The 14,036-nt window shown below is 42.1% G+C and overlaps 1 protein-coding gene across 1 annotated transcript; it reads left to right on the top strand.

The window, feature by feature from the left end:
• The first annotated feature begins 933 nt into the window (after positions 1–933).
• Positions 934–5,074, top strand: drd5a (dopamine receptor D5a). Its single transcript, XM_031277728.2, has one exon. The coding sequence runs from the start codon at positions 1,429–1,431 to the stop codon at positions 2,872–2,874; it is 1,446 nt and encodes a 481-aa protein (XP_031133588.1). The 5' UTR covers positions 934–1,428; the 3' UTR covers positions 2,875–5,074.
• Positions 5,075–14,036: the final 8,962 nt, after the last annotated feature.

Here is a 14,036-nt window from a genome sequence, read left to right as displayed (position 1 = left end):
AAAGACTTAAATGTTGAGGCGGCCACAAATTGCCTCGTGACATCCCGAGATTATAGGTTACTCCAGAGAGATTTGGCATCGGGCTTCCGGAGATTATTTTGACGTAATGTCACAACGATTTGACAGGCACGCAGACACGTCTAAAAATATCCGTGACGTTTCAAAGCCGAAAACGGCGCTGCTGTTGTTGCATAGACAGGCGAAGCGGAGCGCGCTCGGAGCTCCTGGGTCATCATGTCCGCTGAGAGTGTGAATGTGACTCACCTATAACTCTGAAAAGTGGGTGAGCTATGACCTCCGGTAGGCAGTCGTCAGAGGGCAAATAAACACCAGTATTCAGTGAGGGTCTGAAAAAGATTGATTTGTGTAGCCTACATTCAAAAAGGAATTGGCTACACCTCGGATAAACATTTTATATATATATATATATATATATATATATATATATATATATATATATATATATATATATATATATATATATATAAAATGTTATATTATTATATTACAATTATATGTAGTTTTGCTTATTTAAAGCTAATGTACTTGCACTTACTACTTGTTGTCTGGAGTTTGCACCTACAGGGTTGAAAGCACTTAATTGGAAGTCGCTTTGGATAAAAGGCGATGTTTTTATTAAGGCGCACGCATTTAAATTACACTGTAGCTAAAAGAGTGTGGCGGTTTTACTATTAACTGGAGACTGGCAGATTATGCTGATTAAAGGACAGACAGACAGACAGACAGACAGACAGAGTTACTGCTTACTGAGGGGACTATAAAGGCATTTGCTTTTTCAGCACCATGGACAGCTCCTGTCAGTGCTACAGCATTAACTTTGTACGGCATGTGATGTTCTCGTTACAATTGAGTTTCTCCTCTTGACACATAACTGGTTGGGTGTGTTATACAGTACATAAAATACATTTAAATGTACCCAGTAGCTGTTAATTAACAGTTTTGCATATGTAGTTTACACACAGTTTGATCCTGCACAAAAAAACCTCCATATTGTAACTCCTGTCACTGCAGAGTTGTGTGATGTCAAATACAGATAATAGCGTATAATAGTCCCTCAAAAATGTTTAGGGCTTCCTCACACCCCTTTTCTAACGCAGTGCCATGTTGTGCGTAACACCACCCACAGAGGAGGCGTATGCGCCCAGCCCCGATTAGGCTGTAGGGACTCCCGCACCCACACCGCGCTCAGGATACCTTGGACTGAGACATTCACAGAGGTAGCCAGGTCAGACGACCGGAGCGGAAAGGCTACAACATGCGCTCGCCACTGCGTGCTGTGTTTCAGCCCCTCAGCGCACCTGGCACGTCGCTCGGCTCAGTTTTAAGGCGATCAATTCTCTCTTTCCGTCTGTTTTGCACTCCACATCAGGATGGGAGCCGAGCAGGTCAGTGGGGACCATACGGTGAATGGCTGATAGCTGCGCTTGTCCACGCGCACGGAGCAATGGACTGCAGTTTTACTTGAAGAGGCACATGGAGAACCCAGCCAAGCATCTCTCATCGGTGCAGGGGATTGACTCTGTGCCGGCACCCCTCGGAGAGATTATGTGGAACAGCACCGAAACAGAGGCAACAAAGGACCAGAGGAAGGATATGGTGGTGCGTACGGTGACGGGCTGTCTGCTGTCCCTGCTCATCCTATGGACCCTGCTGGGAAACATCCTGGTCTGCTCCGCTGTGCTGCGCTTTCGACACCTGCGGACCAAAGTCACCAACATTTTCATCGTCTCCCTGGCTCTATCGGATTTATTCGTCGCCGTCCTGGTGATGCCCTGGAAAGCTGTGGCAGAGGTGGCGGGGTACTGGCCATTTGGCACTTTCTGTAACGTCTGGGTAGCTTTTGACATTATGTGCTCCACCGCCTCCATCCTCAACCTCTGCATTATCAGCGTGGATAGATACTGGGCCATCTCGAGCCCCTTCCGCTACGAGAGGAAAATGACCCAGCGAGTTGCCTTTGTTATGATAAGCATCACTTGGACGTTGTCTGTGCTCATTTCATTCATACCGGTCCAACTAAACTGGCACAAAGCCAGCGGTGACGACATGGCTGGGACTCACAACTCTTCCACGAGTTGGCAGATAGAGGAAAACTGTGACTCCAGCCTGAGCAGAGAGTATGCTATATCCTCCTCTTTGATTAGTTTCTATATCCCCGTGGCAATTATGATTGTGACTTACACCAGAATATACCGGATTGCACAAATACAAATTAGAAGAATAGCCTCCCTGGAGAGGGCGGCAGAACGTGCGCAAAGTTGCAGGTCAAACAGAATAGAGTGCCAACACCACAAAACCTTGAAAACGTCAATTAAACGGGAAACCAAAGTGTTTAAAACTCTGTCGGTGATTATGGGTGTATTTGTGTTTTGCTGGTTACCTTTTTTCGTCCTAAACTGTATCGTCCCGTTCTGCGACAGACCGGCCGCAGACGTGGACGCGGGTTTGCCGTGCGTCAGCGAGACGACTTTCGACGTCTTCGTGTGGTTCGGCTGGACCAACTCCTCCCTGAACCCCATCATTTACGCCTTCAACGCCGAGTTCAGGAAGGCATTCGCCAGCCTCTTGGGCTGTCGCAATTTCTGCTCCACACCAGTGGAAACTGTTAACATCAGCAACGAGCTAGTCTCCTATAATCAAGACACCCTAGTGCACAAGGATATCGCGAACACATATGTCAACATGATCCCCAACGCTGTTGAATGTATTGAGAATGAAGAGACTTTTGACAGAATTTCACAGTTTTCTCACAACAATGAAAACGCCACCGACTCGGTTTGTGACTTGGAGGACTGTGAAGCAAATGTCAGTCTTGACAGGATGTCACCATTCACACCTAATGGATTACATTGACTCCAATTTTGTGTCTCCCTGTGCGTATTTGGATGTATTGATAATTCTGTCATCGTTAATTTGCCTCCTTTGTCCCAGAAGCTGCTCTTCACAGGGAGCCCACAGATCACGGTCACCTGAGCTACTGCAGCGCCCCTTGCAGCTGGTGAGAGATCAAGTGACTTGCTCAAGGACACTTCAGCAGGGCGCATGTATCTGTAGCCGTCAGGCCACCCTGCCGTCGCTTTGCGTCATATACGAGATGTTATGTTGTTGTACTGTTCTGAAAAAAAAGTGATGTGTAGGTGTTTATTTACATGACAAGTGAAGTTTGTGTTCATTTGTTCAAAGGTGTTCGGTGTAGTTTAAGCTGTGGTTTACCGGAAGGCTTTAGTCGGAGCGTCCGTGTCTCATGTCCACCTACTTGGAGGAAAAAAAAATGTTTGTAAAAACTCACTTGAGGATAATGACAACATTTTGCTGCTTAAAAACCTCGTGTATCCAGTGCCCGCCTTTCCACTGAGTATGAAAACTGAGGGAAGCCTTACAGACAGTGCAGCCAAGATAGTTCTACTCAAATGCAGTCATTTCAGCGCCTTATCTTATTTAAGGAAGAGTTTTGAGACATGAAAGGAATGTGTCGTATGAAGTTACATGATGCCAAAATGCAGCATTAAAGTGTTTACCCTCTGCACCCACCCCAGTGACTCCTCCAGCACACATCCTCTGCACTATGGACTATTGTGCAGTTTGATCGAGGCTCAGATGGCCGGAGGCTTTGATGGATAAGCATGATGTAAAAGGCACAAACCCTAATGCTATGAACGTGTAAAAGTGAGTCTGTTTACACTGGAATCAGAAATCCAAATCAAAGAACTTTGACTAGAACCAGCAGTCCAGGTCCGGACTGGCCGTCGGCATCTGGCCTAGCCAGCTGATTGGCCCGGAGTGTCAGACCAGTGTTAACCCTTAAAGGCCCGCGGGAGGTCAGCGATTTTTGCCAACATTACAGTGTTTACTAGGCTGTCGGCGGTTCTTAAAAGGAAGATACTGGTATCGTATGAAACTAGACGAGGTGGGCTCCAAAGTTTAGCAACATTTTAGAGAGTAAAAAACTGTCAAGGCCATTTTCAATGGAGTCCCTTGACCTCTCACCTCAAGATATCTCAATGAAAAAAGGTTCTATGGGTAGCCACGGGTCTCCCCTTTACATACATGCCCACTTTATGAGAATCCCATGCATTCTGCGGAAAAACATGCAGTTTTACTCATGCAGTATAACATTCTAAAATGGTGAATTTGAATATTTCTGCATATTGGGGTCCCTAAATTGCATAATTTGGGTATAACTGGAAAGCTAAGACTCTTGTGGATTCAATGAGCCCAATTGTATTCATATTTGATGATGTTCCTCCCCAAAGTAGCCATTTCATTGTAGTGAATCCACTTTTTTGAAACTTATCCTCTACTGTTTAAAATTACTTATTGTGACGTCTATGATAATCACTAACAAACTAACAAATGGTATCAACCCCGAAATTGCTGCAACAACGTATGAGACATAATTGAGCATAACAATGGCAATCATAAGAATACACAAAAAAAGTTAAAGTATATGTGGGCTGTTGTGAATGTGTGGTTATTGGCCTGGACTGCTGTTAGATTCCCAGCCTGAATTATTATCCCAATCCAGGCCTGCAGCAGTCTTAACGGTCAAAACTGTTACTCTTTTCTGTAACCTTTCATTTCTCATTAAGGCCAAAACTACTGAATGGTTCTGCTTTATCAACCACAGACAGGCAGCTTTAACTGACCTAACAAAAGAAAAGAAAGAATCAAGGCTGTCCTGAATGACCAAAGATTTCAAGGAGTGTATCAATAATTCCAACATAATAAGGCTACAGTGTTTCAGCAACTAGAGGAATTGTTTCTATAGAAAGCTCACACACACACACACACACACACACACACACACACACACACACACACACACACACACACACACACACACACACACACACACACACACACACACACACACACACACACACACACACACAAGGCCACCGGGCCAACGCAACTGGATGTCATACATCACCTCTCCAACACCTCTCTCTATCTTTGTACTGTACAGATGACCTGATCTGAATGTATACTACTGTCCTTTAAACAGTGACGTGTGTCATCATTTGTCTAATAAAATGCTGTCATGCTGAGAGAACAGGGTACTCTGGTATCTTCCTGAAGGTGACATTAGTGTTTATGGGGTATCACAAATGGACAAATGTTGCAGGGTTGAAGAATTTTCAGCTTTACTTTAACTTTCATTTCCGCTCAGCAGTGACTTAACTCATGCATATCCACCTCTGACCTTTTTTAAACTTTTTTTTATTTGGCAATTTGCCTTCTTTGGACAGTTTGACAGCAGACAGAAGGACAGGAAATGTCGGCAGAGAAACAGAGAGCGAGGGATTATATGAATCACAGGTCCCCAGAGGGCTCAGACTGGGGACATTATGTTAAGGTGGTGTGCATCGCATAGGCTGCTGCTCCTCCAGGACACTTCCTTAGACTGACCTATCTTCCACAGGTTCAGACAGCTGACATATTTCTCTTGGCAGGGACAGAGAGGCTTGAATCCTGCTGATAAGAGATAGTTGTGTATGTAATACAGTAATAAGAGCACACCCTGAAGAAGCAGCTCTGTTCTTCATGGTGACGGCTTCTTTTTGGCCAGAAGTCATATACTTTCTTTAAACAAATCTCAATACTTTCATATATAAACTACCAGTGAGCCAGTGAAAGAACCCGATACCTCAGTAACCACTCTCTGTTGAACTGCCAATAGCATCTGTCAGTTCAGTCTTTCTGCCAGGAAAAAAGAAAACCGTCTGTGTAAAAATCCCTCTGCTGTGTCCATCTTACATAGGTCTTGGCACACATGGGTTAACAGACAAAATATGCATCTTTTTGTATGCGACTTAATACATTAATATTGAAATGAATACATTTATCTCAACCTATTTGTTCCAATGCTACCATTTGCATGAAATTGATCATTATTCTGGATGCTGACTGCTTCACCCTTGGGCTTAAAGCTTTTTTTAATGGTAGAGATGTAAGTAAGTAAGTAAAGTTTATTTGTATAGCACCTTTCACAGATAAAAAATTGCAAAGTGCTTCACAATAAAATGTAATACAATACAACAAATTAAAATACAAGAACATTTAAATACAAATAGAAAACAAAACAAACAACCATAAAAAAAACCTTGACTAACTAAAAGCCTGCTTGAATAGCAGAGTCTTCAATTGCTTTTTAAAAGATTCGACAGAATTCATACAACGTATAGAGGAAGGCAAGACGTTCCACACCCTAGGAGCTACTGCTTGGAAGGATCGATCCCCTCTAGTTTTAAAATATGTGCGGTGGAAACACTAATAGCCTCTGACCTAATGACCTCAGACTACGGGTGGGAGTATGAAGCTGTATCAAGTCAGAGATGTAGGAAGGAACTTGACCGTGCAGGGCTCTAAAAGTAAGGACAGGATTTTAAATGTAATTCTATACTGGACTGGTAACCAGTGAAGTGCCGCTAAAACAGGTGTGAAGTGTGCCCTTTAGTTAAAAGCCTTGCAGCAGAGTTCTGAACAGCCTGGAGACAGTAAAGCTCCTTCTTACTCAAACAGGTAAAAAGACTGTTGCAGTAATCTAAGAAGAGATGGGTAACAGAATTGGGCAAACTGAGGACAGGATTACCAATTAACTTCTAGTGTGAGGGCAAAAAGATACATATTGCATCTGTATAGAATACGGAAAAAATAGTTTATATCGTCCCTGTTGTCTACATTATGTCTGCACACCATTAGGAAGCCATTTGCTGCAGGATGTTCACCCCGACAAACAAGAGAAATAAACCCAAACAATTAACTCAATTTGTATTTTTAAAACTTTGTGTGTACTTTCTCTGAAACCATGTTGCAGTAGGCCTAATGTAGGCCTAATTGCATGCTTTGCCTTTTGCTGCATTTGCTGTTATTCACTGGACATCAGCCTACACAGGCAGTGGTGGAAGAAGTAGAGCCGTTACTTAAAGGAGAACTTCGTATAAAACTCTTTGTGGCTCCAGAGGGAGCTGCGTAACTTCTGATAAATTATAAGTGATGTCACTTGGGGGCTACAGGTTTGTTTACCAGACCTCTGCAGCCCGCTCCTCATTTCTGCTTGAGGCTACTGCCTGGAGGCTACATTTGCCCCACTGGCAACACACCCAAATTGACGATCGAACTGTTGGCAAAGTTGTTGCATTGTGGGTAATGTAGGTGCCAGGTTTGCACAAGGAAGAAGAATGAGCGGAAATGAAAAAGACTATAGGCTATTTCTGGTTCTGCTGCTCGATTTCAATTTTCTTTTTCTTTTTTTTACGGTCCTAAAAGTAGGCTACTCCATTACAAGTAAAAGTCCTGCCTTCAAAATTATATTTAAAGGGGAACTATTATAGCATTTTCAGGTTCATTCTTATATTTTGTGTTTGTACTAGGACATGTTTACATGCTTTCAAGCTATAGTGCGTAGTTTCTGTCACCCCCATGAGGAATTCTAAGTAATGTCAACACCACCAAGCCTTCCATAATCGCGCACGTGCCCCCAACCCTTCCTCGCACAGTTACTTGTAGCTAAGGGCTGTCGCTATTGGATTAATCCCTTTGCATATGCGCAGTCGTGAAGATTTCTTACGCGCCCTGTGCCCCGCGCGGGCCTCTCTTATGTCCGCAGATACTGTATATTACAGTGGCGCAACCAGAGATTTGCTCCCAACATCAGCATTTTTCTTCATCCAATGTTAGTGGGGCAGGTGGCCCGAATCTTAGAGGGCTACGCTTATACTCATAGAATCTGGAGTTACAATACGTAACTATCGTTCTATTTCGTATAGGCTTCGCCCTCTAAGGGCTCTCGCTATTGGGTTAGGGCGAAGCTGATGTAGTCAATGCCACCTGCGACACAAGGTCCACAAGCAGAACATAGACTAATTTGTATTCCTATTCCCACTGAACAAGGTTTAATGAATCAAAACACACATTATTTTGATGAGAAAACCTTGTCATCATCATGAGTAGGCCTACTGATCGTGAGGCCCATGTCATGTGGATTGTGAAAATGTCGGTGAGACGCCTCCTCCGTGTCGTTGTTATGAGGCGGAGGGAAAAACTCCCTCGCTCTAAAAGGATTGTTAAAACTTTCCGTGTAATGATGGATTTGGCTGTAAAGTGGCCGCGCTCCCGTCCCCTCTAATGGAGAGGCAGGACGATGAAACCGCCAGCGCGCATAAATCACTCCCCCTCTTTGCCGACGTCAAGGCGAGGAGGAGCGCTGTTGTCAGTGACAGCGTCCTGAGAGGGGCTTGCGCCAGAGGCTCGAAAGGAGGATTCCCCAGAGCTCGGAGCACCAGGGCTAAAACCCATTGAGGTGTGAGACAGCGCACAGTAGGTTTCCGTCGTCTGACCCCCTTCAAAAAACGTTTGACCAGGGGGTGCGCAACAACTGCAACTCCATAGCCCTCGTGGCAGGACGAAAAGGCCGCTATGTAGGCTTTAACTGTAGACGGAGCCAAATCATTATCCACCAATGTTTGGAGGTAGTTAACACTAGTGCTAGAAAGCGGATTATTATTATTATTATTATTATTATTTAATGTACGTTGCCGCAGTCAAGGACTTTGATCCCTTTTCTGCGTAACGGCTGTAACACTGTCTCTATGCATTTGGAGAACGTGGAAAATACGTGTCTCTCAGATCCACGGAAGTGAACCATTCGTGGTGGCACACACCCCTTTATGTGTGCAGCAATTCAGCCTTATATTAATCCAATAGCGACAGGCCTTAGAGGGCAAAGCCTATACGAAATAGAACTGTAGACCACTCTAGACACTATCTTTCGCTGTATGCCGATGACTGCCTTCTTTTCCTCTCTAATATTCAGGAATCCTTAACACACATTATGACTCTATAATTTCACAATATGTCATGATATAAAATAAACTGGTCTAAATCTGCCATTCTCCCTTTGAATTCAGCAGCTAAGAATGCTCAGCTACCAGTCGACATCCCTATCTGTATGTCCTTCACCTACCTTGGCATAGAGATTTATCCTAATCTTCATAAAATTGTTAATGAAAACTTTTGTGGTATAAAAGAAAGTAGAACAGGATCTAAAGAGATGGGTCTCTCTTCAAGTCTTGATGCAAGGCAGAATTTCAACTATCAAAATGAATATCTTGCCCTGTGTAAATTTTCTGTTCTTTATGATTCCAGTTGCTCCTCCACCTAAATTTATTTCTGAAATGCACTCTCTCATGTCACAATTTATCTGGGGTGGAAAACGCGGCAGAATTAAACTAACAGCTTTACAAAGAAGTAAGCTTATAGGAGGCCTGGCGGTCCCTAATCTGAATTTCTATTACTATGCCTTCCAAATTAGGTCATTGCAGGTGTGGGGACACCAGGCTTCACAAATCCCATGGTGGACAATAGAGGCGGCACGTGTTAAACCACACAGGCAGGCATACAGGCACAGGTCACAAAAATATCCAGTTACGTCATGGGACTATCACAGTCAATTCCCTTAATGTCTTGAGAAAAAAACGAAAAAATGCTGGGTGTAACAAGTAAATTTCATAAATATATTAAAATAAATTTTATTTTGCCTGTAGTAGTTTATGACTGGAAAAAAGTTAAAAGTAAGGTACGTAATAACAAAGAACATTGGATGTCCTGGCTTGCCATGCACCTGCATCATACAAATGAATGTAGTGTTTCCATTGCTTCTACCTCCATTACTTTCTGAAAAACATTAAGTCCACAGTTTTACTATAGTAAAGGAAATGTTTTTCACGTTGTTTTATAGCTGTGTATGTAACCTCAGACATCTTACCTGGACATGTTGGTATCTTTTCTCTTTTACCTGTTTACTGTTTCTCTCAAACAGTATAGTGTATAATTGATTCATTCTTATTTGGTGTTTCTTTATTTCCAAAAAAAGTATTTCTGAGCTTTCCCTATATACCCACAGTATGTGTTCAATAACAAGTATTCCAGTTGAAATTGCAATTAGCAGTGTTTGAAATGCACCAGACTGAAATCCATTCTGTTTTGAATGTGTGGTTAACAGTTTTCACAGCAGTGTGTTAGCATTTGAACAAAGTGCTGTGAATCCACAGTGTTGTGCAGGTTGTGGTTAAAGCCATGGGATAAGTGTGTAGAGTTTTGTAAACTGTGTTCAAGCAATGAAAAACAAACTAGAGTTTGATTCACATGAACTGCTGCTGTGCAGACTGTAGTTAGAGTTTTGCACATGTAGCTCCAGTGGTGCCCACTGTCGTTTAGCAATAAAAAAAACCTGTAATAGTTAGCAGTATCTCATACAGAGGGTGAATACAGGTGCAGCAGTCATGGGCAGTATGAGAAAGATAGAGTGTTTTTTGAACATTAAAGCTTTAGTGCGTTTTTATATTAATGAAAGTCAGTTACATTCAAGCCATTGCCAAATGAGTTGATACAAAGCTAATTAAGACTATCAGCTCCACAAAACACTCTCTGTATATCAGTATGGCTATGTGTAGAACATGGGGTTGTCCGGCGACTTTTGCGCCTCTTCTGAATTACCTCTTCTGAAGAGTCCATCATGTTTTTTTAAAGCTATAGTGTGTAGTTTCTGTCACACCCATGAGGAATTCTAAGTAATGACAACAAAACTGTTGGCGCGTCCAAATGATACAAGCCTTCTGTGATTGCCGACTGCCCCCACCCCGTTTTGTTTTAAACCGTTTCCGAACACCTTTCGACAGCACATATACATTTCAACACTTGTCCATTTGTGTTTACCTTTAAATAAAGTTTTAAGTAAATCTCTTGCGTGGACTCCCTCCTTTTCACATTCCTCAAGCTAGTTTGTGAGAGGAAGTTTAATCTACAACAATGCACTGGATTGTATTTGTTTTTAACTGTAAAGTATTTATATCTCATATTAATGTGGTGAAGTAAGAGTACAACATTTCCTTCTGAAATGCAGTGAAGTATAATGTAGCATCAAATGGAACTACTTAAGTAATTACCTCAGAATTGTAGATAATGTCATGGAAATTTTCTGTAAGCACTCAAACACACCAACAATAATGCACAAAACACTGATGGATTGAACATTGTACAATAATAACAGAGACAAACCTCAGGATGAAAAGGTGCATCTTCTGACCAGAGAGACAGAAAATGTTTGTTTATTTGTTTATTTTTTCCCAGAACATGACCTGAAGAAAGCATAGGTCATATGTGCAGCATCTGACTTCTCAAGAATGTAACCTACACAAGCAAACATATTTCAACAAAGCATATGATCTCTATCTGACCTGTTTTTCATTCTTTCGCAAACAACATGTGATCAGTTTTGACAGTGTCCAGAAGAACAGAGTGAGCAGAGTCAGAGTTATCCAAACTTGAGTAAATGATAAAACGAAGGTTCACTTGCACAATACATTATTATCATCACTGAAATATTAATGTACAGTATACATAGAATTTTGATCTTGTAGTTGATTGAAACTGGAGTGATGGTACTAAATACTGTTTTATTTAAAACATATCATCATGCTCTGAGGCATTTTTGAACATACTTTGACTAAATTAATACAAAATAAGAAAGCATGGAGCATTCCCAGGAGATGTTCTCTGTGTTTTGCCCTTGCAGTGTGGAACAGATATGAAAGGTGGTTTGACCTCGATATTCAGCTGTGACAGGAGGGCTGGAGAGGAGGTGGAGGCAGGCTTAGGGGGGTTACACCATCCGTCAGGACACATTCATCAAAGTCATTCTCTTCTCTCCTATACACACACACACACACACACACACACATTTAAAACACATAGATGCACAACTGTTACAAGAGATCTGCTCTGAATCTCTCTTTCCTCTGTCAAACAGTACACACACGCACACACGCACACACGCACGCACGCACATGCAGACACACACACACACATACACACACACACACACACACACACACACACACACACACACACACACAGGTATTTTGTTGTTTCACCATCTCCTCTCAATTCTCAGCTTGCTTCCTTACTTTTGTATCTTCAAATGATTTCAAAAAATGAAGGGAAAGCAGAGAGGCAGTTTAGCTTCCTGTTTCCCTCACCTCCCAGAAGAGCAGAGTGAACACTGTGAGTGACACCACTTTGAGCTCATGGCTGCATGATCGCTGAGTAAATGGACCTCTTAATTACTGTAAATCAAGCTTGACCTATGTCATCAGATAGTTCACGACTGTCCTGTGAATAACCTCACCAGTATTAGTGTCCTGCCACCTCCTAAAACACACCTACACCTCCATGTCCCACTTTACACAGTCACTTTTTTTTAACTACGTCCTTACTTTATGATTGCATGTTTCATTCTCATGATAAAGAAACTGTCTTACTGAGACTACGTTTTTGAACCTGCATTGTTAATGGTCCTATGACATGCTGCTTTTTTGGATGCTTTTATATAGGCCTTAGTGGTCCCCTAATACTGTATCTGAAGTCTGTTTTCCCAAAATTCAGCCGTGGTGCAGAATTACAGCCACTAGAGCCGGGGGGGTGGAGGGTGGGGGTGTGGCCTTGACCAACTGCCATGCTTTGCTGGTTTTCAAGCCATGATTTGTCTCTCTTTCTCATGGGCAGGTCAAATTCTCTGGGCGGGCAAAGCAGAGAAAGGGGAGGTAACCTTCCTCCTTATGATGTCATAAGGAGGAGATTCCAGATCAGCCCATCTGAGCTTTCATTTTCTCAAAGGCGGAGCAGGATACCCAGGGCTCGGTTTACACCTATCGCCATTTCTAGCCAATGGGGGACTATAGGCAGGCTAGGGGAACTCACATTAATGTTAAAAAACCTCAAAGTGAAATTTTCATGCCATGGGACCTTTAAAGGAGACATATCTATGTAAAAACAGTTCAGCTTTGAAGATCAGACATTTTGCTCTGAAACTCCTTCTTTCACCTCTCAGTGCCATCCAATCTGCTTCCTATCTCTGACGCAGTCTGTGGTGTTGATTTACCAAAAGCGAGCTTGAACGAAGAGAAAGATCAGTGTCTCTTTCCCCAAAGGCCACTGGTCCGCTCCGTATGTTAGCCCTGTGGCATGCACAAACTCTCACATGGGCAGAATAAAACCTTCTGCTCTATCCTGCTCATGTAAGATGCCCAAATATGCAAAGACAATGTTTGGAGAATTGTTTTGCTTTGTTACATCTCCTTTCTACTCTGTTTATTTTCCTCATGAACAATTTAATAATGCAATAGCCTACATTATAACCTATTTTGTACAAGGTATGAATATATAGTTTTAATGATAAAAATGCAACAACAATGTTGCACTTTTGTCTAGAATTCATTTGTAATTCAGCCTAAAATGTGCATGTTTAAAATGTATGATACATGAAATGTATAACTCATATAATCATAATTTTGAGAAGCATGTTCCTTAGTTCCGTAGGATAGTTACTATCATTACTGAAGTCACAGTGGCATTGTTCTTTTCCTAGATGAATGCAATGTGCTTCTGTATGACATTCAATTCTATTCTATCAGATAACAAGTAATCACATAGGAAAAGGTGAACAAAGCCAAGGCTGAAAAGTGTGTGCTCAGGCTTTAATAGCATGTCAGTGAATTGTTTCATCAGAAGCATCAATGGGCAGAAGATCAAAGGCAATGAGGCAAGAGGAGCCGATGACCAATCATAGAAAGCCGGCTTGGAGTTGCCTAAAACTTTGCCGAGAGTAGAAAAAACTGTTGAAACCGGAGCGTTCAGAACAGTTGGAAATCTGAATGTTTTAGCTCACAGGGATTACTCTAAAATACGTTTACCTCATTATTCGAATTTTTTTTGGCCACGTTCAACAATCCGACATTATAACATTGTAGATATGACAGAAAATAAGGAAAAGCATAATAAGTACAAATATAGAAGTATTACTAGTTCTTCTTTTGTTTTAAACTGTTTCCGAACACCTTTCGACAGCACATATACATTTCAACACTTGTCCATTTGTGTTTACCTTAGTTTAAATAAAGTTTTAAGTAAATCTCTTGTGTGGACTCCCTCCTTTTCACATTCCTCAAGCTAGTTTG

This window comes from Sander lucioperca, chromosome 6, assembly GCF_008315115.2.
Source record: "Sander lucioperca isolate FBNREF2018 chromosome 6, SLUC_FBN_1.2, whole genome shotgun sequence".
Taxonomy (NCBI): Eukaryota; Metazoa; Chordata; class Actinopteri; order Perciformes; family Percidae; genus Sander; species Sander lucioperca.
Note: the sequence above shows the minus strand (reverse complement) of the source record. Positions and strands in the feature narration are given on the sequence as shown.

Excerpts from the sequence above, each read along its gene's own strand:
- drd5a (XM_031277728.2), top strand. The coding sequence starts at position 1,429 with ATGGCTGATAGCTGCGCTTGTCCACGCGCACGGAGCAATGGACTGCAG.